The sequence below is a fragment of the Myodes glareolus genome, chromosome 9, assembly GCF_982192425.1.
Source record: "Myodes glareolus chromosome 9, mMyoGla1.1, whole genome shotgun sequence".
In the NCBI taxonomy this organism is placed as follows: domain Eukaryota; kingdom Metazoa; phylum Chordata; class Mammalia; order Rodentia; family Cricetidae; genus Myodes; species Myodes glareolus.
The window spans coordinates 70,807,223-70,834,627 of record NC_142034.1 but is presented as its reverse complement, the minus strand read 5'-3'; the positions used below and the strand labels follow the sequence as shown (position 1 = coordinate 70,834,627).

The following is a 27,405-nucleotide window of genomic DNA, read 5'->3' as shown; positions in this document are numbered from 1 at the left end:
TGTCACTGGCTTTGTATTAGAAGGAGCGCTCCTGCTGGGCAGCAGCGGGATGGTGTCTGTGAAGTCAGAACAAGGAAATAAAACAGAAAAAAAAACCTGATTGGTTAATGTTAGGGTGGTTCAGAGTGCATTGTCACGTCTTTGGACTGAAAACTCTGCCTTTTAGGAACACCTGGTTTGGTTCAGGATCTGTGTGCTCCTTTAAAATTTCAGTGAATAATGTGGTGCTTAGCATGAGGGACTCCATTTTATTTGATCTGTTGGAGCCTAGTGCTGGAACTCAGTCCAAAACAGTGGTTAACAATCTTCTCAACAATTAGAAGTGATGGACAGAGATTTTCTGTGGTTTACAGCTAACGGGGGCCCAGAGAAGAATAAGTCATTTCTTTCCAAAAAAAAAAAAAAGATTTCTTCTTGTGTGAGTAATAGGTATTGTGCATGTGAGTGCAGGGCCCACAGAGGCCAGAAGAGGGCGTCAGCGCTCCAGGAACTGGAGTCACAGGAGGTCGTGAGAGGTCCAAGTGGGTGCTGGGATCCAAACTCGGATCCTTTGCAAGAGCAGCACGTTCTCTTCTCACTAAGCCATCCCTCCAGCCCTGGTGGAGTGGCAGAAGCACACGATTCCAAGCTTTCAGACTCAGCTCTGTTGTTTTCTACCCTCTTCTAAGAACAACGGAAGGGACAGGAAGTAGGGTGGGAAGAGGGAGAATCTGAGCCTAGCTGAGGACGTGGCTCAGTGGATGGACAGAGTGCTTGCCCAGCATGCACAAAGCCTAGGTTCCAGGCCCAGGACCAAATATTCCAGATGAAGTGATACAAAGAACTGCAATTCCAGCATTTGATAAGTCAAAACAGGAAGATCCAAAATTCAGGGTCTGCTTGGAAAATGCGAGCTGTTTCAAAAATAAGAAGAAAGGGAAAAGGCAGTTAACAATAAAAAAGTTGGAAACTTGGCGGGGGCGGGGGCGGGGGCGTGGTGGTGAATGCCTTTAATCTCAGCACTTGGGAGGCAGAGGCAGGCGAATCTCTGAGTTTTAGACCAGCCTGGTCTATGAGTTCCAGGACAGCTATGGCTACACAGAGAAACCCTGCCTCAGAAAAACAAAACAAAACAAAAAAACAAAATGGAACTCAACAAGGGTTAGCAAAAAAACAAAAAGCACAGCACCCCCAGTCAGAGGCAGAGTCTTACAATTTAAAATCAAGCACCAGGCAAACACGGTGGGAGAGACTTGTAACCCCAGCACTTGGAATATAAAGGTAGGAAGATGAGGCATTCAAGGCTTACCCGGGCTACAAGAAACCCTCTTTCAAAAAACCAAAGCAAAAATAAATAAGAATCCCCAAAGTCAAAATGGAAAAAAAAAAAAACACCTCACAGAACATTTAAAAGATGTAAATGTCAGTTTCGCTGGTAAATCCAAGCAGTGGGGGGGATGTCTCCTAGGTGGAAAATTGTTAGCGTGTGTGCAGATTTTGCTCACGGGTGTTGTCTTCATTGGGGGAAAAATGGAAATAACCTAAATGTCCTACAAGAGGGTATTCATTAGGTAAATTTTTATTTATCCTTAGGACAGAAAACAGGTACCCATCACTAATGCTGCAGACAAGACATTCCAGGACACGAGCTGACTCTCATTATGCATACCCACACAGGTATTTTAATTTTTTTTTTATAGTCTCCTGTTGCTTTCAATCAATAGGGTCTCTGTGGGCTGCAAGAGTTACGAAGTTCCTCTCCCTAATCTCATTTTGAATTTTTCAATGGCTGTGTCAGGTTGTCTCAAAGCACCACATCTGCTGCTCAGAAAAGCAGGTGTCACAACTCTGAGCCACTTATTCAGGTCTCTGTTCCTGCAGCAATCCGTACTCTTATTTGCCTCTTCAAATATCCCAAATCTCACCTCCCTAATCATTCTGGAGTCTCAGTACCTTCCTGCAAGGTCCTCCTGCCATCTTAATTCTCCTAGTTCCTTGATTTTCTTTCTCCACGAGTCAGAGAAATGATTGACAGGTTCAGTCCTTCATGGATGTGTGTATTACAGCTTGCGACACTCCAACTGGGTGTCTAGGGCAAGGAAAGTGACACAGGAGAATGACACCGGTGAGGATTTATATACTTGTGAGTCAGAAGCCGTGAGGAAGTCTAGGAAGAAGCCTGAGGGGCCAGAGTTCTGGATGGAACATGTACACACCAGCCAGTCGTTAGGAGAACAAACTGGCAAGGTTTGCTGTGAGCACCAGTTAGCCCACACTGCCTATACCAACCCCTTGGGACCTGGGTCCCCGTTTCTTTCATTAGATTTCAACGCCTTGGCCACCCAGAACTTCTCCAGAGCCAGACTTTGGGGACTCAGAAATGACTTCAATAGTTAGCAGGGAGGAACTCTCTCCCAAAAGGCTACGGTGAGGTTGTAGAGCTGAGGCAAGAGTCCTAGAAGGAACCATGGCGACTTCTAAATTCCCTCCACTCCCTTGGTCTCAGGTAGTCCCAAGGGTACTAGGGAGGAGGGTCACCTTGGTCGCTGTTAGAACTTCGTGGGGTACAGGAAAGCACACCAGCATCTTGTGCCCAGGTAGGGCACACATATCATCACTCCCCATCAGGGTACAATACTCTCCCATCACTGTAGACTAGCAAAGGGGCTATTGCCATTTTGTGGTTAAGGAAATTAAGATTCCCCGCGTCCTTCGACAGTTGTGCCTGCAGAGCCCAGGCTGGGAGTCCCTGACAAGCAACTCCATGGAACACCTGCAGCAGGCTAGGCCTTCTGCCTCAATTTCCCAGAGCAGTCGAGCGACCGACATTAAGAGAGGTGTCACCTAAGGCAGGATAGGGACCGAATACCTCCCTTCTTGACACTTCGCTACCAGACTGATTTTCAGGGCAATTCATTCCCGGGGTCCCTTCTGGAGGGGGAAGCAGGTGTCCTGGAAATCTAGGAGTTAGAGGTCCCCGGTGGAGGAGAGGGGGAAGACGGTCACAGGAGCCAGAGCATGCAGAACGAGGGCAAGAGACTCGCTTTCCAAGACAGGCGAGGGGGCCGAGGGTGGAGTGGAGCGTGGGGCGGGCCCGCGGGAGCCCCGGGGCGGCGGCGCGGGCCCGAGGGGGTGGGGAGCACAGCCGCCTTGTACTTCCCCTTCGCTGCTTAGCTCTACAACAGCCTGATTTCCCCGAAATGATGAGGCGGCACCGGCCAATGGGCGCGCGTAAGCGCCCCGCCGGGGGCGTGGCCGAATCCGGGCCGGGGAATCCCGCTAAGTGTTTGGTTTTCTCCGCGGCGCCGCGGACTCGCCAGTGCGCGCTACTCCTTCGTCGAGGTAGGACGTGCTCTTAGACTGGTCTGAGCCGAGCCAAACCAGGCCGAGCCGAACCAAAGTCAGCCGTGGCCCGCGGACCTCAGCATCCCGGGGATTCTTCGCTCGCTCTCTGCGCGCATCGCATACCTACACCGCAACCCGTGCCTCGCTCTCGGGTACCCTCTGTGGATAGCTCCTGCTGCAAAGGTGAGCCCGTCGGGGCTGCGCGGGTACCGACGGGCGGCGTGGAACAAAAGGCGCTCGGGACACCAGGAAGTGGGGGCCAGGGACACCCTGGGCCGGGGTGGCGCGCTGGCTCGGGCGGGCGCTGCTCGCGAGCGGGCGGGAGGCGGGCCGCGGCGTGCACCGCCCTCTGGCTGCGCTCGGCGGTCTGCGTGCGCGGAGCCGCTGCGGGGCCTCTCGGGTGGCCCAGAGAGTCCGTCGCGCGCATCCACGAGCAGTACCGAGGGTCTCAAGCGTCCGCCCACGCGCACTCTTGGCGGTCGTAGCTCGGCGCTCTGTGTCCCAGGTTTGGGCCCGCGGTACTCGGTGGCAGAGGTTGGCTCGTCGCCCTGAGCGGCTGGACCCGGTCGTGAACTACAGGGGTTTCGGGAGGAGGTGCCACAGGTGTTGCTTGCGCCACTTCTCTTTGCAGCAGGGGAAACCAGGCCGGAAGGGGTTGCGCCCCAGCCTATGCGTTGTGGGCATCGGCTGTCAGGGGACATAGAGTGGATTGGAGGGTGTTAGAGGGAAGTGTCCGGGATGGAGGGTGACTTGCTTGGAAGGTGCAGAGCTGGGGGTGACAACAAGCAACAGTAGTCCCTTCCTTCCCTCAAAGATTGCATTTTGAGAAAAAAAGTTCTGGCATTGAAATGTTTGTGTATTTTGACTCTTTTTGTACATAAATTCTGAGGCCATCCAGACTTGTCTCCTCTTGAGACTGTCTGGGAAAGAATGCCAGAAGGGGCAGTTGGTTTTGCCCACGATGTTGGGGAGCATTTTTGTTCTATTGCAGGGTTCTCTCTCTATGACTGTAGAACCTGGTACCTGAATGATGGCAGGGGGAGGGTAATGACCTAGGTGTGAGGGCAGGGGAAGGTAATTGAGTGGCCTTGGGTGGAGCAGGGCAGTGCCCAAGATTGTTTAACAGACTCCAAACACAGACCTTCTGTCTTCTCCCTCCAGCCACCATGCCTATCACTCGGATGCGAATGAGACCCTGGCTAGAGATGCAGATTAATTCCAACCAAATTCCAGGGCTGATCTGGATTAATAAAGTGAGTGTTACTGGGTGTTTCTGCCACTGTTTTAACCCATGTCCTCCTGGGGACCAAAGTTTCATTAGTGGAAATAAGAGAGCAGGAAGATCTATTTCCCAGTGGGCGCTGCAGGCCAGGACGTGCAAGGTCTGACTTGCGCCTCATGCTTCTTCCTTCCTGAAGAAGGCCAGTCAACCCTCCTAGAGGCTCAGTTCTCAGCATCAAGACTCCCAGCATCTGCAGAGCAAGTGAGAGAAACTTACTGTACATGGGACATCCTACATGGCTCCAGTTGATAGACAGATGGTGTTGGGCAGGAACATGACTGGCCCAGTAGGGGACCCACTTACTATAGCCCAGGAAGCCACAACTGGTACACATGGTAGCATAGACCACATAGACTTAGCAACGATACTAGATAGTAATTGCTATGTCTTGTTACCTTTCTAAATATGTTACTAATATTGTGCATTTTAACCTTACTAATCTTGCGAGATGGGTCGCAGATAAGGAAATTGAGGCACTTTAAGGTAGATTACAAGAGCATGCAAAAAGTGTGAAAGCTAAGACTGAACTGAACAAACTTGACTGAAAGTCTAGGTAGTTGGTGATGGCTCAGCAGGTAAAGACGCTTGCTGCCAAGCCTGACAGTCTGACAGCCTGACAGCCTGACTTTGTCCCTCCTGATAGGAGGAGAGGCAGCTCTTGCAGGTTGTCCTCTGACCTCCACAAAAGCACCCTGGCTGCATGCGCGCGCACACACACACACTTAAAAATAAAACAAGAAAAATTCCTAAACCTTTATTTATCATTGTGGCCGTTGGCCTCATACATAATCATTTTTATTAAAACTAACCTCCCCGATACCCCCAGAAACCTTTTTCTTTCCCTTTGAGGTTGGTCTTATTTAAGAGGACATAAGCCAGCATTACACAGCATCCATGTCTGGCTTGGGCTCCCTTAAGGGTATGACCAGGACCCTGTGTAGGAGCAAGTGGTTCCAGGTGTCCTGAGTAGACACTAATGCAGGAAGTTCCTGTGTTCCCATGCTCTGAGCCAGAGAAAAGCATCAGAGACCTGCCAGGCCAGGGCTGAGAGAGGGTGCCCCTTATGGCTCTCAGCACATCTGCAGCAGGTGTGTAGGGCAGGGGTGTCTTTGCTGAGCTTCTGGTGCTGAGGCTCAGCAGAACCCAGACCCCTCCTGACAGATGCAGAATGCCCTGTTTAAGGCAGTAAGGATGGGTTAATCCAGGCCAGATGTCGGGGTAAAAAGGGGAAGTCAGTCTTTTCCCATACTTGGGGGCTGGGCATACTCAGCCACAAAACCTGTGGTCTCCGAGCTGACACAGTCTTAATGTGTCCACTCTTCAGGAAGAGATGACCTTCCAGATCCCATGGAAGCATGCTGCTAAGCACGGCTGGGACATCAACAAGGATGCCTGTCTGTTCCGGAGCTGGGCCATTCACACAGGTGTGCAGGGTGGTGGCGGGGCAGAGGAGAGACCGTGGGGGCTCTGGGCGGCTCCGAGCGCCCCAACACAACATGTAGGATTATTGGAGCAGGGGATCAGGCGCACCTGTGTTTCTCTAGGACAGAATCCATTGTTTTAGCAAGTTCTCAGAGGATTTACAAAAACGAAAATCTTAGAAAGCATGCTTCAGGGAGTCTGTAGCTAGAATACAATTGTGAGTAGGGTACCAAAGATGACTTGCAGCTTCTTTTCTCAAGGTACGGACTCTAAGGTCCTTAACTGAAGCCACATCTGGCTGGTAGCTTCCTTTCAGGTCTTAGGACTCAGGTTCTTGGTCCAATTCTGACCTGATAGTCACTGTCCTTGTTCTCCACTCTACCCATTCATTTCCACTTTGGAAGCATCATATAAGCCTTGGTATTAGCCATGTCTGGCTGCTGACAGTGTAAGCAGGGAGTGCCATGGCCTAAGGCAATGAGTGCATTTTAGGATAGAGACACTCAAGTGAGCCCTTCACATGCCTGCTGGATGTCTGAGTCAACCCGGGGTGTATGAGAACTCCCAGGGCCTGTCACCAGTGGTTTTTGCTAGTTTCACCAGTACTGATGTCTGGGGTACATCCCAGCCCAGGGAGCAGCTGACAGATGCATTCATTATCTCGTTCTGTAGGCCGATACAAAATAGGAGAAAAGGAACCAGATCCCAAGACGTGGAAAGCAAACTTCCGTTGTGCCATGAACTCCCTGCCAGACATCGAGGAAGTAAAGGACCAGAGCAGGAACAAGGGCAGCTCGGCTGTACGAGTGTACCGGATGCTGCCACCCCTCACCAAGAACCAGAGGAAAGGTAACTAAGAGCACTGGGTCCTCAGGAGGGGGCGGGGGAAGAAGGACACAAGGAAGATCAGCCAGGGCTCACAGTCTGTCTGTCCCGCAGAGAGAAAATCCAAGTCCAGCCGCGACACTAAGAGCAAGGCCAAGAGGAAGGTGAGTGTGGCTCTGTGCGGCCGGCCCAGCCTTTGGTCCCCCACCGTAGGCAGGGTGGGCAGTGAGGAGTGCCACAATGGGTCTAAGCTGTCTTCTCTCTGCAGCTCTGTGGAGATGCCAGCCCTGACACCTTCTCTGATGGACTCAGCAGCTCCACACTGCCCGATGACCACAGCAGCTACACAACTCAGGGCTACCTGGGTCAGGACTTGGACCTGGAGCAGCATGACCTGACTCCAGGTGAGGGCGCCAATCTGGCAAGGGAGCTCATAGGTCCTGGTCTAAGGCATAATGGGAGCAGGGAGGAGTCTATTAAGAGTGGGTTCCAGGATGGAGTGGCCGATGCACTGCAGACTAGGAAAGCATGCTGTCCTGACCTGTGCTTTGTGTTGTACCCTTCCCCAGCACTGTCGCCGTGTGTCGTCAGCAGCAGTCTCCCCGAGTGGCACATGCAGGACATTATGCCAGACAGCACCAGCGATCTGTATAACTTGCAGGTGTCGCCCATGCCTTCCACCTCTGAAGGTTTGTACTCCTGGGGTCTTGAGGGGAAATAGATGCTCAGAAACGTACATGCTGTTGAGCTCGTGGAACTGGAGCTGGGCATTTCTTAACCCTGCCTGTATGGCATGAAACACGACCCCGAGACACAAAAGGACAGTTCAGAGCTTTGGTGTGCTGCAGGCCAGGAGGGAGGGAATCAAGCCACGTCTTGGTCAAAGGTGGCTAGCGCTCCTGGCTTCTCTGCCCTCAGTTGTCTGAGGGTGAGGAAGGAAGTGAAGGGGTGGGATGTGGCCTTGTTCCATAGTTAGGGAGGGTGAGTCATCCGTCCCTTCTGGAATCTTCAGGGCAGGCAAGATGCTAGTTGGGAGGCTCGGGGATGTGGAGGGTGGGGGGCTGGAGCTGGTGGGGTGGAATTGCAGGGCAAACATGGATCACTCACCGCTGCCCTTCCTCACAGCTGCCACAGATGAGGACGAGGAAGGGAAGTTACCTGAGGACATCATGAAGGTAAATCCCTTTCTATACCGCATCTGCAAAGGGAGAGCAAACTAGGGGAAGCTTCCAGATCAGTGCAGGCAGATGCAATTGTCGGTCCAGGTGCTTAGCTGCATAGCCCCACAAGTACCCCCTGCCCTGTGTGTTGGGGGGACTGCTGACTCAGCGGGTGAGGAGCCTACTCTCTAGGAGGCCATCCTGAAGCAAGCCTCAGGGTCCCAGACAGCTCTGAGTCAAACCCCATCAGCACTGTGTCCTCTGCCCCAGCATGCCCAGCCCTTCGAGACTGGGAAATGCACATCGGGTTTCAATAATCAGCTTTTGGGATCTGTACTAAGATGGCTTAAAAAAAATTTTTTTTAGAATTTTTTTTTTTTTTTTTGTCTTAGCAAGTTCTTTGGCAGTTTCCTTTTGTCGGCTTCAGTTTCCAGTGTGACTATAAAAGTTTTTACGGTAGTTTAATCCCGACTCTGGCCCCGGAGCACAGATCATTGAGATGTGGGTCTAGTTCCTTGTCTTCAGCCTTCCAGGCTTGTTATGCTAACCTTTGAAGCTGCCCTGCCTGTTGCTGTGGCCTCCCCAGTTGAGGGAAGTCATGCAGATTCTATGCCAGAGGGTGGAGAAGGGAAGAGAGAGACACAGTGTAGGCCAACAGGACCCAGGTAGCTTTATGTCCGCCCGCCTGTCCCTTTGTTCCCCCGCTCTCAGGCCTTCTCTTGGCAGTTTTGCATATTGTCACCCATTGGAGAATATAGACACATGTCCAAGGATGTGATTCGGCTTGGGACGGATTAGCTTATGGTGGGAAGGGTTACGGGGTGAGTCTGCACAGGCAGACAGCTGATGGCTTCATGTTTCCTCCCCAGCTCTTTGAGCAGTCCGAATGGCAGCCGACCAACGTAGACGGCAAGGGATACTTGCTCAACGAACCAGGAGCCCAGCCTTCTTCTGTCTATGGAGACTTCAGCTGCAAGGAGGAACCAGAGATTGACAGCCCTGGAGGTAAGAGGTCTCCAGGTCTTTATGGGTTCTGGAGAAGCTTATGGAGACTGGGAAATGCTTGGGGGCAGAGCCAGATAAAAGCTCCTTTTAAAACTGGGCCAGCAGGTATAGCAGCAAGCCACTCTTGCCATGCTGAGGATGAGCTGTGCTTGCTGCTTGCTCTACACAACTGTGTGAGGTTCCTGATACCTTTCCTTATACAGCTTTTGTTTTGTTTTGTTTTTTGTCATCTTCTAGGAGACATTGGGATGGGCCTACCACGTTCCTTCACAAATGTGGACTCCATCTGGATGGACAACATAAACATGCTGCCCTCCGCTGTCAGGCTGCCCCCCATTCAAGCCATTTCTTGTGCACCATAGTTTGTGTCCCTGAACCCGTTCTTGCCCGTCTAGGAGAGCAAGGCCTGGCATCACGGTGGCTGTGAAACAGAAAAGCGAGAATGCTGTGGGCCCCACTGCCATACGGAGAAAAGCCCACCCTCCTTGGGTCAGTGGACTCTGAGGACTTGGAAGGCCAGGGCCTGAGTTCTTCTTGTGGGTGAAGCCGGCCCTGACTCCTGTGAAAATGGAGTTAGGGTTCTGAAATTGCTGTGAGGTGGAGGACACGGGCAGGAGTCATCCTCTGGTCTTTTTAAACTCCAGCCTTGTTGCCTGGAGAGGATCTTGTCACTGGACTGGCCCTGAGGGGAACAGGCCAGTGACCTCAGAAAAGAGCACAGCCCTGACCCCAGGGCTGGCTCTGCACTGGGAGACAATTGCACTAAGTGAGTCCTATTCCCAAAGAATTGCTGCCCTTCCCAGCCGAGCCCTGGGATGGTTCCAAAGCCAGTGAAATGTGAAGGAAAAAATGGGGTCCTGTGAGGCTGGGCTCCCGTAGCCTCAGAGGGGCTCTGCCTCACTACCTGCCCCAGCTGTGGGGCTCAGGAAAAAGCATGGCACTTTCTCTGTGGACCTTGTCACATTTCTGATCAAAGGCGTACACTAACATTTCTCCCCAGTTCTTGGCCTTCACATTTATTTATACAGTGCCTTGCCTGGTGCCCACGGTCTCCTCAGGCCTTGGCAGTCCTCAGCAGGCCCAGGGAGGGGTGGTGAGCGTCTTGGCGTGACTTTAACTGTTGGAAACGCCACCTAACTACAAAATTGTGCTTGATCACATATGGATCTGTGTAAATATGTATATTTGTCTTTTTATAAAATGTTAATTGTTTACAAGGCCTGTGACTTTTTACTTAGAAATCATATAATCTGTTTTACTTTTTATGGAAACATTCTGGTGGGAATCTTTGGCATGCTGCCTGAGCTTGGGCTGAGCGGTGACATGCGTCTGTCATGAATCTTTCCAGTTATGGTCAAGAAGAAGATGGCAGGAGGAGGGGACGTCATGCCATGTCACAGGGACACGCTCATTTATACTCATCTGCCACAGGAATGGAGTTAAATTTTTATTTTATTTTATTTTTTTGAGACAGGGTCTTGCTAAGTAACCCTGGCTGTCCTGGAACTCACTACGCAGACCAGGGTAGCCTCAGACGCAGATCTGCTTGCTCTGCCTGCTGAGTTTGATTAATCATACTTTATTTGCTTAGTGTGTATGCAAAAAAGGTCAGAGGTCAACTTAGGAGTTTGGGGTTTTTTGTTTTTTTTTTTAACTTTGTGGGTCCTGGGATCGAACTGATGTCATCAGGCTTGGGGGTCAGCTATTGGTCTGTGACTCACTCAGAAGAACCCAGAGCCTGTCTGTTCTACTGAAGGAGCAGGTGCCATTCCGAAGACCGGAACAGACAACAGTGCAGGCAGCGTCTTCAGGGCCTGCTGTACTGAGTCTCACTGGGAAGGAACTCTACGCAGTGTGTCTGTCCACACATGTCCTGAAATGTGTCCAGTGATACATTCGGGAACTTGACTTTTAGTGAAAATCTGAATAGCCCCATGTGACTAGTTTGGACCCATTTGTACTAAATAACAGATACAGCTTGGGGACAGGAGGGGACTGATTGCTGGCCTGTCTGAGCCCACCTGGTTATTTTAACGGTTCTGAGTGCTGAACACCAGCCCCACAGCATTAGAAAAACCTTGTTTGCATGCATGTACATGTACATACGAAGATCAGAGGGCAACTTCCTTAGGCGTCCACTCCTCAGGAGTTTTCCAGTGTTTGTTCGGCCTGGGCCTTCATTGGGCAGCTTATCCTAACTGGCTTCTGAGCTTCCAAGGATCCACTTCCCTCTGCCTCCCATGTTGCTATCACTGGAATTACCAATGTACACCACCACCCCTGACTTAATAAGGGTCTTGGAGGTTGAACTCAGGTCTTCATACTTGCAAACACTATACCAATTGAGCCCACACCACCCACCCCCATGACCCCACCCCGCAGCGGAAGTGATGTCTTTGTTCCCTTCTTTCCAGAGTTGTGCCTGGGTGAAGGAACACAAGCTCTATACGTAGGTGCTCTAGACAGAAGTGTCTGAAAGCACAGTTAAGGAGCCATATGTATGCAACAGTTCTTAAGACAGCCCAACTCCCAGGGATGTCTGAGGGTGGACGGTCGGGACACAGCTCTCAGGTCTCCTGAAGCAGGTGCCACTGGCCATGCCTGGGGAGTGGGCTCACAGCAGGAACAGCATTGCTTTATGAAAACTTCGGACACTGCTTCCATATTCTCAGTCCCGAACCGGCTGGGGCTGGTGAGCCCTGCACTGGGTCCTGAACTGGATGCGACGAGGTTAAAATGAGGACAGAACTGGAAAATGGGCAAAGTTCAGTCTGATTGCCCTGAAGCAGGAGCGTGCTGTGTGAGTGGCAGGTGGGCTCTTCCTGGGTGGCTGTCCTTGTCTGGGGGTGGGGTCCTTGGCTGCAGGCCCTGCCCATCTGAAGATCCGCTTGGGGCTTGGGTTTTTCAAGGATAGCCTCACTGGGGGCAAGGATGAAGATGAACAGCCTCCTTATGACTTCAGGGCCCAATCCTTACCAAGAACTAGATTTGAGGTGGCTAGCCTCATGTGGCATCTGTGGAGTTTCCTAGTGGGTGGCTTTTTAAGTCATGGTGGACAGGAGTGGTGTGAAGCCAGCTAGAGTGGGCTGTGGAGGAGTGGAGGGGAGGAATTCAATCTACCACAGACAGCAAGCCCCACTTCTCACTCTTCTGTTCTCTCCTTCACCTTGATCCCTGATGGAGAGCAGGCCGTAGGGACAAAAGTCCCAAGCAGCAGTGGGACAGAGGGACACGCTCGAGCCCCAGGAAGCAAAGCTTGTCATCAGAGAGTCATTATATGCTATCAGCTCCCAACCCCCAGAGCCAGGCTGGAGTCCAAATCTCCTCCTAGAGATAGGCCCAACCCTTGGAATGTCCAAAACTCTACTTCTCCATCGAGGACCTCTAAGATGAAGAGCTGCCCTGCCATGGATTTCCATCCTCACCTGGAAGACAAACACTGTAAAAATATGACTACCCAACTAAAGGTGGCAGCTAGTGCCTGGAATGGGGCAATAGGAGTATAAATCGAGCCAGATTTAGACCTAATATAATTCTAAGGACTCTACAGTGCTTCTAAAGGTCGCACCTAAGAGTTTCTGTTTAATCACTAAAGGAGGCTCCTGGCTGAGCAACGGGGAGGTCAGAGGTCACCGGGAGATGAATTTCTTTGAGGTTGTGGTGACATCATAACTACCAAGGACTACGTTCTAGTGGGGTTAACTGTCAAAGAGGTGGGGTTCACAGGAGAATCCCCACTTTTGCCAGTTCAGAGTTGAAATAGGTCTAGAGTCTAAGTTAGTTTATAGATGGTATGGCTGAGCCCTGGCCCCCTTGTCATGACGGCTCAAGTTCACAGATATTTGAGGGCATTTCTGGAGAGTCACAGGGGTCTTCTTGCCTTGTCCCAAAGGTGTCACTTTAATTGAGGTGGCTTGTTCACTCACTTCTCTGAAGTAGGAAGAAAGCCAGAGACTGCAGTGTGTCAGCTGCTAGCATCTCTCAGTACACAGTTTGCAAAGTTGGGACAACCCTGGCCCAAAGGGCCCAAAGGATCCCTCTCAAAGCCAGCCGAGGAGAGCCTGATAAGAGGTGGAGTCCTTTTCTCTGGAAGCAAAGCACTCTTGTTGGTGGGGCCGAGTCCTGGCCATGGTGTCAGATCCAAAAACCTACTCTTGCACAGGGGAGGGCAGTGTGTGTGTGTGTGTGTGTTTCTTCCAGACAGTCCTGTTAGAACACCCAGCAAGAAGCTTTTGCTTCTGCTGTCAGATGCTATTTCTTTTTTTGGTTGTTTGAGACAGGGTTTCTCTGTAGCTTTGGAGCCTGTCTTGGAACTAGCTCTTGTAGACCAGGCTGGCCTCGAACTCACAGAGATCAGTCTGCCTCTGCCTCCCGAGGGCTGGGATTAAAGGCATGCGCCACTACCGCCTGGCCAGATGCTATTTCTTAACTCCGGCACAACTCTCCCTTCATGTAGAGGATGTGTGAGGTGGGTCAGACCCTTGCCAGCTGTCCACGAGGCAGGAAGGAGGCCTGGGTAGGAATGAGCTGGCACATGCCTTTTCTAAGAGCTCCCTTGTGGGGCCAACTCTGAGACCTCACTGACTGGCCTTGTAAGTATCCTCAACTCCAAGCAGCTCCCAAGAGACTCGCCGCTGCGCCCCCACCCCCCTGCTTCTTTCTGGTGGCTAGGCGGTGAGGTCTGTGTGCCTATGCTCAGTTTCCTTTCCGCGGGAGTTGCTGGAACCGCCAGGGCAAAAGCACAAAGACAAAGTGGAAATTAGAGAGGCAGGCATCCATCTGCCAATCATCTACCAGGGGGAAGATCTCAGCAGTGAGGACTCAGATGGACCACAGTGTCTAGCTGGGTATGACAACACAGACTGCTGAACATGAACATGAACACTGGCATGCTTGCACCCCCACCCCTCGACACCGTCCCCTTATCCACAGACCAGAAATCAATATTCAGCAGGCCCATGGGGGTTTGCCCAGGAAGACTCAGCTATGGAGGCTGGCTTCCATCCCACATCTGTCCATGTCCAGAACCCAGACTGGCTCCATGCTGTCAAGGCTCGTGAAAGAAGAAAACCGAGGATAGCTGGGCAGGAGGAGGGTGCCAGGACACTATGCCAAGAAGGCATTTGGGGCTGTGGAGCCGTCACTGCCCGCCCCCCCCCCCCATGCCCTAGAGTCTAGGGCCTAGACAATTGATGGTGCTTCCCTGGGGCCCCAGGGAAGTTTGGCATGGCCTTCAAGAGAAGCAATGCTCTACACTGTGCCTGGAAGGCCACCTGCTGTTTCACGGGCCAGGGCCCCAGGGGGCTGAGGTACAGGCAAGGCTTGTAACTTGACCTCCTGAGCAGCAGGCAGCTTGGCCATACATGTTTGCTCCAGAGGACTCTGGCCTGCCAGGGCTTAGCTCCCCAGGGAACAAAGTGCTCTTGTCACTCACGTCTCTATCTGAGCAAGGTGACCAGTTCTGTTTTAAACCAAATCGACTATTGGGTCCTGTGCAGCCTGCAGCCTCCCTCTGAGCTCTGTACCTCGGGTCAGACCCACAGCTCTGGTGACTTCTTTTTTCCTTGTTGGGCCCTGTCTCTTTCTGCTCTCCTTTCTTTAAAAGTCCCTTGAATATGGCCAGGCGTGGTGGCACATGCCTTTAATCTCAGCACTCGGAAGGCAGAGGCAGGCGATCTCTGTGAATTCAAAGCCAGCCTGGTCTACAGAGTGAGTTCTAGGCCTGCTAGCCTGCCAGGGTTACATAGAGAGACCCTGTCTCAAACCAAAGAAAGCAATAGCAAATGAGCCACAATGAACAAGGCAAGAAGTTCTGTCATGTTAGCCATGTCAGAACAATGTCAGGCTGGGGTCACTGTCGTAGCTGGGGACCCAGGGCTTCCCTCCAAGTGCTTTTGCTAGCTTGCTGGAAAGCAAAAGGGAGCTACATGTCTGCGTGACAGAGCAAAGGCTGGAGGCTGGCAGTCCTGTGCAGTGTGAGGAGGGCAGGAAGGAAGGCTAGAAGGAGTGTCCAGCTTTCCCTGGCCATTCATCAGGACTCTTCTGTTGCGAAGCAGCGAACAGCCGGACGCAGATGCTGAGCCCGGGAGACCCTGTGCTCCCAGCTTGCAGAGTCAGCCTTAGGTCACTTGGGAGGACAACGTTTTCCATCTCTGTCCATTCTAAGAAGCTGTAGTGTGGGCCCTCATAGTCCCAGTGTCACCTTCCAGGTTCTAGTTCTTTCCTGTGTGTCTGCGTGGTCCATTGGTAGCTAAGTTCTCCTGTTGGACTGGAAGATCCCCAGGGATAAGTGGCTCTCTACATTCTTACGGTACTCAGCCCCAGCTTAAACTTAAGTGCCTATGTTCTGGTGGCCTGGGACATCTGTCTGTGGCACCTGCTCTACTGAGCTCACCTGCCTTTGCAGTAGAGTCCTGACCAACCAGCCGTCAAGGCTAAAGGCCCTGGGACAAGGGCCACTGTGTGTATGACACAGTCTGTCGTGTTCCCAGCAAGGCTGAAGTTGGAAAGCTGAGTCATTCATAACGTTTATTTTATTAAAAACATACACAAGCACCTGGTAGGATTGCCCAGTGGGTAAGGGTGGGGTGCTGCCAAGTATAATTATCTAAATCTGGTTCCCAGAATTCACGTTGTGGAAAGAGAACTGACACCCACAGGTTGCTGTCTGACCTCCACACATGTGCTGTGGCATGCGCAGTGAATAAATAAACATTAACACACACATACCCACACCTATTTTCTAATGAGAGAAAGAAGGGGTGTGGATTTGGGGGAGTGGGAAGTGAGGAGGATCTGGAAAGAGGGAAACAGTGAATGGAACATATTGTGTGGAAAAAATATCCATTTTCGATACACAAAACGAACATGGCCTAATTGTACAAAGAGGAAGAAGTATGAGGAAATAAAGACATTTATTAAAGACAGCTGCAGAACACTACCCAGAAGTGACCAGGGTGTCACATTTTTAGAAGGTCTGATGCAAACACTCTGTCACTCAAGCATACAGCTGAGAACACGGTGCCATGCAGACACAACTGGAAGATACCTCACTCCATCCCTAAATCTTTCTAGCATCCATGGACCACAGGGCTGGAGAGAAGGGAGAAGAGGTGACTGAGAGGCGACTGGGAGGTGCAAAGGAGATGGGGCGCCAAGGGTGTACCCAGGATTCGAGACTTCTGCTATTACCCAAAGAAGGTCTCAGGAAAACCAGGGTCAGCTGCTTACCCTATTTGAGGGATAAGGGTCTAGACTTTCTTGCTTGTGCTTTACGGACAGGCTCTACTGCTCAGGGGCAGGTGACTGGCTCTCAGCCTAAGGCTCAGAGGACAGAGAGGAAGGAATGAAGGCAGACAGGCTGTCAGTCCCCTGAGTTAGGGCTCAGGGGAATTCTGATGATCACGGAAGTCAGGGATACACAATGGAGCCTCTAATACCTGCCTACTACTCAGTAAGGCCACAGTCGCCCTCAGACTCTGCAAGCCTCAGGCAAGCCTCTGGTCTCCAAATCTAAGTGCAGGCATTTGATAGGAAAAGCCCAGTTTTCTAGGCTCCCACAACTGGGGTGCTGACCCTGCCTTCCTCTTCCCCTTCTCCATGTGCCCCACCTCTTCCCCCATGGCCCAGCACCCCCTTCCAAGGACTGGAAGCAGCAGGGTGGGAGAAGATTGAGCTAATGAGGAGGTGGCAGGCAGGAGGGCTCTAGACAGTGACAGGCATATCCCACCTATGGTCTGGCCTGTGCTGGAAAATGAGATGCTTTGGAAACCTCGAGGATTGACAATGCAGGAAGAAGAAGAATAACAGTCCATGGTGGGATAAAGATGTCCACATTCTGTTTGTTTGTTTGTTTGTTTTTCAAGAAAGGATTTCTCTGTAGCTCTGGAGCCTGACCTGGAACTTGCTCTGTAGACCAGGCTGACCTAGAACTCACAGAGATCTGCCTGCCTCTGCCTCCCCAGTGCTGGGATTAAAGACGTATGCCACCACCGCCCGGCCAAGATGTCCACATTCTAGTGCACGGAACCCACGACTAAGCTATGTTTTGTGGCAATGAAGGCTTGAGCTCAGCTTAGCTGAATTTGAAATAAAGAGGCATCTGGGTCTGGTAGCATGGGCCTATAAACTCAATTACTCAAGAGACTAAGGCTCAAGAGAGTCTTACTAAAAAAAAAAAAAAAAACATTTAAAGTACATTTCTTTGTTGGGAGGGTGGCTGTGCCACCACATGCATGTAGAAATCAAAGGACAACTTGAAGAAGCTGGTTCTCTCCTTCCACCATGTGGGGCCTGGGGCTAAAGTCAGGTGGTCAGGCTTAGGGTTGAGTAACTTTACCCAGTGAACTTCCACATTCTCTTCATCCTGCTTGGGGATCAAGATCCGCTCGGGCTACTGGGTGATTTCAAGGCAGTCTGAGCCGACAAAGCAAGGCACTAGCTCAAACTTTAAAGATTTTAAGTTCCACATATTTATTTATTGTGTGCATGTGCACGCTGTGTACACACGTGTGTGGACACGTGTACCAAGGTGAGGGAAATCCTGGGTTTGATTCCCAGTACTGAAAACCAATACGTGAACAAATGAATGGATGAATAAAAGAGAGACTACCCTGGATTATTTGGAGAGGTCCAGGCGTATCACAAATGTCTTTCCAGGAATTGAACTTGGGGCCTGAACATTCTAAGTTTGCTAAACTGCCGTTGAGTTAAATTCTCAGTTCCCACAAGGGTTTTTGTTTTGTGTTTTTAACTTTTATCTATCTGTTTGTTTACTGAGACAGGGTCTTACTATGTTGTCCTGGCTGTCCTGGAACTCACTCTGTGAACCAGGCTGGCCTCCAACACAGAGATCTGATTCCCGAGTACAGGGATTAAAGTCATATACCACTATACTCAGCTGCCCACAAGGGTTCTTAAGGGGAAAGAGGGAGGGAGGCACGAGAGATAGACCCAGAGACATGACATTAAGTGAAAGACAGGACCATCCATTGCTGGCTGTGGAGATGAAGGAAGGCACTATGGAACTACAGAATGCAGGAAGCCTCCAAAAATTAGATGAAGGGGATTAAAAAGATAACTCTGTGTGTGTGTGTGTGTGTGTGTGTGTGTGTGTATGTGTGTGTGTGTGGTGGGGACTCACTGTTCCATATGAAGCCCAGACTGGCTTCCAACTCTTAAAAGTCTTATCTCAATCTTTCGAGTGCTGGGATTACGGCTGTGTTCCCTAGCCCATTGGCTAGAGCCTTCAGAAGGAGATACAAGCCTCCTGAAACCCAAGCATAACCCTGCAAGACCTATTTTATACAACGGACCCTCAGAATCATAAGATAATAGCTGTGTGCTATTCGAAGCCATCAAATGCATGGACATTTCTTACAGCAGCAATAGGAAACTGACACTCTTCAGAAGCTTCTAGAAGGGAGGTTGCAGATGTACCAGGTCCCAGACCTTGGCTGGAGTCAGTATCGCAGGACATGCATGATACCTCTCAAATGTACCCTAGGCTGCCCAGGGAGGAGGTCCTGTGCATCTTCTCTGTACTGGGGCCTAGGCTACCCTAGGTATGCAGAGACTTAGTGACAGATCCTGTCCCATCTGGGAGACTCCAAGCCTGGGACAGACAAAGGACATCACCACTGCCTCTGCAGAACACACCTATAGGAAACAGTGGCCTCCTGGACTCCCTACCCGAGCCCCCAGTGACTCCGGATGCCGGCTGTGCATTGGCTCTAGGTGAGCACCTGGAAGCTGAGGCCCTCAGGACAGCCAGGCAGAACCCACAGGTAGCGCCTGGGACCACACCTACTGGAAAATAAACAGTCTCAGTGCTTAGCTGTCCTCCCTAGGGACAGCTTGGCTCAAGAAAAGCACTTAGAAGCCAGGTGTTGGTGGCGGCGCATACCTTTAGTCTCAGCACTTTGGAGGCAGAGGCAGGTGGATCTCAGTGAGTTTGAGGTCAGCCTGGTCTACAAAACGAGTTCCATGAATGACAGCCAGGACTGTTACACAGAAAAACCCTGTCTCAAAAAACAAAAAAAAACAAAAAACAAAAACAAAACCAAAAAGCATTTAGAGGAAGTCACTGAATTAGATATCAACCAATCTGCATACAGTCACTTAGCTAGTTATGTAGCCTCACTGGGCTACTAGCCCGCTGGCAGCCTCAGCATCTTCATTCTTAAAGTGGAACTCACGGCTAATCTGGGTTGTCAACTTGACACACCTAGGAAGAGAGAATCTGGGTTTTGTTTTGTTTTACAAGACAAGGTTTCTCTGTGTAACAACCCTGGCTGTCCTGGAGCTAGCTCTGTAGATCTGCCTGGTCTCAAACTCACAGAGATCCACCTGTCCGTGCCTCCCGAGTGCTGGGATTAAAGGCGTGCACCACCAGTGCCTGACTGGAAGAGGGAATCTTAATTGAGACATTGTCCCTATCAGATTGGCCTGATTCTCAGAGTCACCCGTGGACAGGTGGCCCTGGGTCGGATAAGCAAGCCCGTTGAGTAAGCCACAGAAAGGAAGCCAGTAAGCAGTGCACCTCTGTGGTCGCTGCTTCGGTTCCTGACCTGGCTTCCCTTGACTGACAGCTGTAACCTGTAAGCCAAATAAAACCTTTCCTCCCTACGTTGTTTGTGGTCAGTGTTTATCACAGCTGAACGCCAACTAGAACAATGTGGAGAGCAGCGCCCGTATCAGCTGCTCAGAGCTTGTGGGTCTCTTGGCGAGCAACGCAGAGATCCGCGCAGACTGGGCTGCTCCAGGTCCACCTGCCTTCCGGTGTGTGGTGGTGTGTGTGGGTGATCAGTGCATCCTGAGGGGAAGGAAGGGCGAGTGCAAACCCATCAGCAGCATTTCTCACCCTTAGGCAGGAGGCTGTAGCTGGTCTGGGTCTGTGAGAGCATTAGAGGCAGACCGAGCTGAGCCACCACCGCTAAGGCTCACACAGGATGCGGATGCGAGAGCCACCCTTGTCCCCACAGGATGTCCTGCTGGCTGGAGCTCTGCGCTATGCTTGCTTGTTTTATTTACCACCCTGCTAACAGGGTCTCACTATCTGTCTCGGAACTGGTTTGGGATTCACAGTAATCCTCCTGCCTCAGCCTCCTGAATGATGGGATTGCCAGTGTGGGCTACTATGCCTAGCTTTTTTTCTTCTTGCTTTTAAAGATCTTTTTTGAGCACTCACGACCTCCCCACAACATGGATGCCTGCACAAGAAAGGCCTGCAAAGACCACACCGGTCATTGTCACAAGACACCATGCCGAGACGGAGATCCATGTGCAGTGAGTGGAAGGGAGAGCCAGTTTCCTCAAGGGATGAGCAAGCCGCCAATCCTAAGTGGTCAGCCCTAAATGCATGTAGGTCATGTGTTCAGGTGGAGGAAGAGGGCATGAAAGGGGCTGGTGAGGGGAGAGGAGGGTGAAAAGGATGGAAATATAGTCATCTTGCATGTATTTATATGACATTTTCAAATAAAAAAGAAAAGTGTTTTCTTGTATTTCTTCTACATTGAAGACACAGCCCTATCTGAGAAAACATGTATTTTACAGGGAAAAGATGGGACTTAAACTGTGTGGTCAGTTGCACTAAGGCTATCTGATGGCCTCCGGCACTGCCTGCGGAAATGCAGCAGAATACTTGTGGCAATTGCCTCTGGGTGAGAGGCTAAAGGTGATTTTGTTCTTTGTGTTTGCTGCATTAACTCTTCCTGGGGTGATGAAAACAAACGCCTGGTCACCCTGTTCCCAACCTTGGGGTCACAGCCGGGACAGGAATTTCCTTCTGGGAGGTCATAACTAGACTTGCGGAGTTCTGTGAACTGGGTTCTGCCCTGGTGTGGGCCCTAACCCTGGCCTTGGCATTGGTCCTGGACGTGACACTCTGTTGCTGTGGAGATAGGAGGCTAGATGAGATGCCGTCTGGATCATTTGCAGCTCTTTGCAGCATTTGCCTTGGTTTCAGCCGAGCTGCTCCCAACTCAGCTTCCAGGGAATAGAAAAAAAGGGCAAACTCCTCCCCCAGACCTGGATGTTGTTGACGTCTGCTCCTTGGCTTGCGCCTCCCAGACGTGGTCTATGGAGTCTCTGCCTCTTGGCCTTGGCCTACACTGCAACCTGCACTTCTCCCAGCCCTACCCTTCCTCGAAGAACAAAGCCTGGCATGGCCAAAGCTGGTCCAGCCTGCTGGCCTGCATTGACCTCGGCTTCCCCCTTAACGTGTGTGTAACAATAGTCTGACTCTGTTAGCTTCAGGTGCTCTCCTTCAACCCCAGGACACCAGAGACTTCACAGACTCAACTGCGAACAGCAGCGCCCCCCACTCCCCACCCCTACCCTCATTGTGCAATGGGGCGATCCTATATATTTTCAGATGTCCCTGAGTATATTGTTAATTGGGTTTCACTGGTTAGTGGAGCTCAGAGAGGTTAAAAAACTCAACCACAGTCACACAGTAGCTTGAGGCAGAGCTGGGATTTGATCCCCAGAGAGCAGTTTTTTTTCACCTTCCACCACTTGCATTCCAGCACCCAAAGGCATGAAGGGTGTGTTCAAAGGTGAATGCCCGGAGGACACCCAATGATGTCTGGCAGTGGATGTGTTAATGACAGTAAGTAAAATCAGGGATTATCATGCAATTAGCAAGTCAGCTCAGAGTGTCTGGGTGTTCTGGCAGGCAGGGGCAAGTCCATTCCTTCACACCTAGCAGTTCCTGGCACATAATACATGCTCATTAAATGATAGAAGTGATCTATCATCTATTCAAATAACAAAATAACCAAGTAAATAATATAAACTAATGTTGAAGAAATTTACACCACTAGCCAGCTGCCTCGGGGTTCCAGGATCTGCAGGGAGGGTTACAACATGGTTTTACAGAAAAACAGGACCTAGACAAAGGCCATAAGAACATTAAAGGTAATTTAAAAAAAGATTTATTTTTATTTTATGTGCATTGGTGTTTTGCCTGCATGTATGTCTGTGAGGGTGTCAGGAGGTCCAGTGCCCTCTTCTGGCCTCTGCAGGCACTGCATTCATTTGCACATATCCACTTACAGGCATATACACAAAGTTAAAAATAAAAACAAAATCTCTTAAAAGAAATAGGTGAGGAACAACCTTGAGATGTTCTGCAGGGCTGGAGGCCAAGCCATCAGCGGCACCATGACAATTCAAATATATTAGCAGCCAATGAGAGAATGGGAATCAACATTTCCCCACCCACACCTCTGATTCTGCATGTTCAGGATCTATCTGGACACGCCAGTCGCTTCTGCAGACTGGATAACTGGTGTAACCAGGTCAGAGCGTAAAGAGCTGTGCTCACTGAGATTGGAGACGCTAAAGGAACACGGACCTCACTAACACTTCCACAGGGCATCCTGTGAAAGAACAGCACTTGGGGAAAAAGCCCTGGGCATGACCAAGGAGGCTGGCTCCAACTGGGAGGGATAGCTTAAGATGGCCAAGGCCTCCCAGAGAAGAAGGGGCCCATGGGCAGCCTGGGAAGCTGGGTTCTAATGACTGTGCTTTGCAGCCAGCATGCATTACCTACACACTCACTCAACTGAGTTTGCTAAGTGTGACACAGGGCTTATTCCAAGTAGGGAAGTGAGGACGGAGTGAACCAAGTCGGTACCTTAGAGACTGTTAGGCCAGTGGGGCTGAGTTGGGAAGGCCTTGGATTCCTCACTAAAGTATCTGTAAACTCCAGCATCAGCCACTGCTACTGGCAGCTGACTTCTTCCCTGAGACCAGGTGTCCGGCAGAGTGAATGAGGTGTTTGTCTATGAAAGGAGACTCCTTAAGGATACTTGGCTGAGATGATTGTAGGCCTGGAGCAGATTGGGGACAGCCACCCTGGTTGGGTCATTTACATGAATTTCTCGGTTTCTTCAAGTCCCCTGAAGTGCAGACAAGCCTTGGTCAAGAAGACAGTGTTTTTTGGGTATTTGTTCCTGGCTGGTGGTACTATTAGGCAGGGGTGGGGTTGGGTCGGTAGGAGCAGGCTTTTGGAGGTTATGGCCCAGTCCCTAGTTCTGGCCAACCACACACTCCTGTCACAATCACCTCCCCCACCACAAAGGACTCTGAAACGTGAGCCAAAATGAATCTTACCTGCCTTGAATCATTCCCTTAGGCTATTTTGGTCACAGGAGGGCAGAAGCAATTCACAGGGTTCTGGTTTCTTCCAGCCCCCATTCCCACCCCAGGGATGGCTCCCGGCTGGCTTCCTTCCTCAGTTTCTGAAGGCACTGAAGAGGCCTGAAAGGCACAGAACACACCAAGACCAAGTTCTTAGCACAAGGGAGATTTGTTACCAGGGGGTGATGGAGAAAGGGCAGGGAATTAGGGACAAAGATAGAAGATAGAGGACCAAAGAGAAGGGAAACGGAACAAGGGAGAGGGGGCTGGTATTTGCCCTGGAGGCACAAAAGACTTCCTCTGGCTAGAGAGGAGACCGGTGTGGCCCATAGGCAAATGGCAGTTTGTAAAGGGAACAAAGGAGACCCCCACTTTAGGATGATTTGGTTTGGATTGATTGGGCATGTTATTTGGGGCAACCAAAAGGGAAGGGGGCTTTTAATTTCTGGGCTTCTATACTTTTGATAGCTAGACCTTGGTAGTCAGCCTCAGGGGGAAGAAGTGGCCAAATAAGGGAACAGACCTTGATGGGTAGCTTTAGGAATATAATCTAACAGTTTAGCAAGGCAGAGGGAACTGGGGAGAAGGGCAAGGCCTGCCAGAGCCACGTTTGCCACGCTCAGGCCGACAAGAGCCCATCACTCTCCACAGTTGTCTTCCTCTCCCGCTGCCAGTCACAGCTGTGGTACAGCAATGGCAGCACTAACTATACCTCCTGAGAGGTGCACTATGGGGTAAGCCTGTGGCTGCGCTGCCAATCACCGCATGGTGAAGGGCAACGAGAGATTCATATGCACTGCTCCTAGGCTCCTTCCTCTCCTTCCTTCCACGCCCCACCCCCTTTCCTCCCCTTCTTCCCTCTGCAGGGTCCCATGTAGCCCAGGCTGAACTCCAATTTGCTCTGTAGCCAAGAATGTCCTTGAACTACCAATCTTTCTGCCTCTAATTCCCAAGTGCTAGGATTATAGGCATGAGACACCATACCTGGTTTATGTAGGGCTGGAGTTTGAACCCAGGACTTTATGCATGATAGGTAAGCACTCTATAAACTGAGCTACATCCTCATCTCACGTGCTATTTATTTATTCATCTATCTATCTACCTACCTATCTATATATCTATGTATCCATGTATCTATCTGTCTGTCTGTCTACCTATTGTGCATGTGCATGGGTAGGGGGTCCCACCTCTGCATGGAGGACATGCAAATGTCAGGACAATTGTGGGAGTGGGTTCTCTCTGTCTAGCCTGTGTGTCACTGGGAACTGAACCCAGACCATCGGGCATAGTGGCAGGTCCCTTTACTCATGGGACCCTATTATCAGCTCTGCTTTCTATTTCCTATAGTGAAAAATTATATGCATAAAACCATGTAAACCATATGTTCTGTTTAACAGATAACCAGAAGGCAAATCCCTACATAAATACCACTCAGAGCAAGAGATGGTAATCCAATGATTGACCTCCAAAATCCTCCATGTCTCCCATTCATCATAGCCCTGGCTCTCCTCTGTAACAACAAAGTTCATTTCCATCCTTTGGGTGTTTGCTCCCCCACAGCCCAGTGTTGCTGGGGATAAACTTTTGCAGAGAAACATATTGTCTATATTTTGTTGATCATCCCCTTGTTAAGAGTCAATGATCTTTACAGGATTACCTGACGCTATGCTACTCCATGTCTCTGTGATTCCTGTTGCCACTGTGAGAAAGATGCATGGAGCCAGGCGGTGGTGGTGCATGCCTTAAATCCCAGCACTCACGAGGCAGAGGCTGGCGAATCTCTGTGAGTTCGAGGTCTACAAGAGCTAGTTCCAGGACCAGCTCCAAAAGCTACAGAGAAATACTGTCTTGGAAAAAAAAAAAAAAAGAATGATGCACGGTACATTCGGGTTCTTTGCTGTCTACAGACATTTGGATCATTGTTTGTTTAATTGTTGTCTTTTGAGACAGGGTTTCATGAATCCTAAGCTGATTCAAACTCAGCATGCACTCAAGTCTGGCTTTTAACTCTTGATCTTCCTTGTTTTCATCTGTGAGATCACAGACATGTGTCACCGTACTTGGTGACATTCTTTCTCTACTGGGTAGATATTGTGTAACAGTTTCCCTGAGATTGAAACATTCCATCCTGCAGGGAACTCCTTGAGCAAGTAGGTAAACAATTCAAAATAGCTTCAGGAAGTCCCTAAAACTGACCAGATTCACTAGGCCCCTCCCTGACAGAGTAAATAATAAACACTAAGAATCTCTCTCAGAGGGAAGAAAGCTGACCAACAGCCAACAACTGATACTGACATCAAGCCGCCTGAAAGAGGTTTAGACTGGGGCACCTAGAGAGGACACTCTCCAACCTTAGAATTGCCTGCAGGCTGTGCAGGGTGCTCCATGTTTCCAGCTTCATGAACTGTCACCCATGCTGGGGTGGGCTTTGGTGATGCAGCTATCTCTGAGTCATTTCTGCTCCTGTACACAACCCCAGAAACTCATGGTTCACCAAGTTGGAGGTTGGTGTTATCTATATTTTGGTCTGTCGTGGGCTCCCTGTCCAGGGAGACGTGTGTGTGTGTGTGTGTGTGTGTGTGTGTGTTGCTTCTCCCGGGAAAGGTTTTGTCACTCACCAGTGGATTTGCTGGTACAATGATCAGATCGACCACAGCAAAAAAAAAAAAAAAATTCTGAGTGGGATTGGGATAATAAAGTATTTATATTTTCATCTTAAATTTTTTCTTTGCATTTCTTTATATTTTGGCAGGGGGTAGGGGGACCATGCACCACATGTATGTGAAATTCAGAGGACAGATGTGGGACTCGGTTTTTCTCTTACCATGTAGTAGGTACAGGTATAGAAGGTATCACCTGGCTTGTTGGCAGGTGCCTTTATCCAGTGAGCCATTTCACCAGGCCCCAGTTTCTCAAAACAAACAAACAAAACATTTTAAAAAGTTTTTATTTGTGTGCATGTGTGTTATGTGCATGTGTGTATACATACTTGTGCGTGCATGTCTCCAGAGAGTCCAGAAGAGAGTGCCAGATGCCTTGGAGCTGGAGTTGCAGGCAGTTACCCACTGTGGGTGCTCAGAACAACTCAACTCCTCTGCAAGTGAAGCAAGTGCTCCTAACCACTGAGCCACCCACTCAGTCCCCTCATCTTTACTTTTAGTCTAGAAAATATTCCTCAGGGAGGTGGTGCTGTAATTCTGTAGTGTTGACTGGGTGGAGGAGAAGCATATCCCTCCTCTTATAATAAGACTTTCTACCATCTGAACCCTTGGGCCTGGCCGGTCCTGCCCCCTCTAGCCCCTGCAGGCTAGCACCTTCTAAGGCAGCCTTTTCTCTGCTCCTCACACTGGTGGTGCAGTGGGTAGGGGTGGGAAGAAATTCAGAAGAGGAAGTGGAAACTAAATACCAGAGGCACAGTGAAGTCTGGCCCTCAAACCCAGTGTTTGAGCAGCCTGCTCTGTGGAGGACCGTGTGTGACTCGTGGGGAGCCTATGGGGAAGTGTCACCCTGCCGAGGTATGTAGGCAGACAACTGCTTGGCACCAGTTTCCCCAGGCATATGTCACATGTGCAATCCTCACCTCAGTCCCCTGGTGTCACAACACTGAGTCTCTGAGCCAGAGACCTTGAGTGCCATCAATACAGTGCAGCGGCTGTGGGATCTGGACCTGTCTACATTGAGATTAACGTGTGACTTATTAGTGATGCAACTCTAGCTTAGTCCTGACTTTCTTCAGCCTCAGTTTCTGTATAAAAGACGGCTGACAAGGTTACTGAGAGAATTAAAGGCTATAACACGTAGAAGGAGCCTAGCCAGGCGCCTGGCACAAAGGAAGAATGAACAGATGGAAATGTAAACTTTTGTGGAGATCATGGTGAACAGAGAGGAGAGGGCTTGACCTGGCACGCTGGGGCCCGGCCACTCCACAGATGGTGTTGGTCAGGCGCTGTGTGAGGACTCAGCTGGACTCTGAAACTCCCACAGTCAGGCAGTCCTGCCCCACCCCCGCTTGTCCACTTTTGCTCAGAACACTGTCCCTCTCCAAGGTGCTTTGAAGGGCAATGATTTCAGACAGAGGAACCTCTGTGTCTGTAGAAACATAGCCCACCCCCAAGTTGCCCCGAGTTGCCTCCAGGAGGCCGCACTGGTGGCTGGCAGCAGTGGCAGCCGTGGCAGCCAATGGGCAGTGAAGACTGTTGCTAGGGTCACTGTGAACCTTATTTGGTGACATGGGGCTGACCC

The 27,405-nt window shown here is 50.5% G+C and overlaps 1 protein-coding gene and 1 long non-coding RNA gene across 3 annotated transcripts in view; one reads left to right on the top strand and one right to left on the bottom strand.

Moving 5' to 3' along the window:
• Nucleotides 1-3,276: 3,276 nt before the first annotated feature.
• Irf1 (interferon regulatory factor 1) lies at nt 3,277-10,235 on the top strand. The gene is made up of 10 exons (XM_048437668.3): nt 3,277-3,507; nt 4,486-4,577; nt 5,931-6,030; nt 6,701-6,877; nt 6,968-7,017; nt 7,122-7,257; nt 7,423-7,542; nt 7,979-8,028; nt 8,883-9,018; nt 9,256-10,235. Exons 2-10 carry the CDS (start codon nt 4,491-4,493, stop codon nt 9,378-9,380), a joined length of 981 nt encoding a protein of 326 aa, XP_048293625.1. The 5' UTR covers nt 3,277-3,507; nt 4,486-4,490; the 3' UTR covers nt 9,381-10,235.
• Nucleotides 10,236-21,937: 11,702 nt separating this feature from the next.
• Nucleotides 21,938-27,405, bottom strand: part of LOC125402755 (uncharacterized) — a 64,991-nt gene continuing 59,523 nt past the window's right edge. Inside the window, exons 4-5 of one of the 2 annotated variants that reach the window (XR_007232729.3) lie at nt 23,137-23,283; nt 21,938-22,939 (exon numbers count right to left, since the gene is read on the bottom strand). This is a non-coding gene — a long non-coding RNA (uncharacterized LOC125402755). The remainder of the gene's footprint in view (nt 22,940-23,136; nt 23,284-27,405) is intronic. The other variant, XR_007232731.3, reaches the window with a different exon arrangement.

Bases quoted from the DNA above. Each gene is read 5' to 3' on its own strand.
- Irf1 (XM_048437668.3), top strand. From the start codon at position 4,491: ATGCCTATCACTCGGATGCGAATGAGACCCTGGCTAGAGATGCAGATT. The intron at 7,258-7,422 runs GTGAGGGCGCCA...ACCCTTCCCCAG, and splicing joins GCAGCATGACCTGACTCCAG to CACTGTCGCCGTGTGTCGTC. The intron at 9,019-9,255 runs GTAAGAGGTCTC...GTCATCTTCTAG, and splicing joins AGAGATTGACAGCCCTGGAG to GAGACATTGGGATGGGCCTA.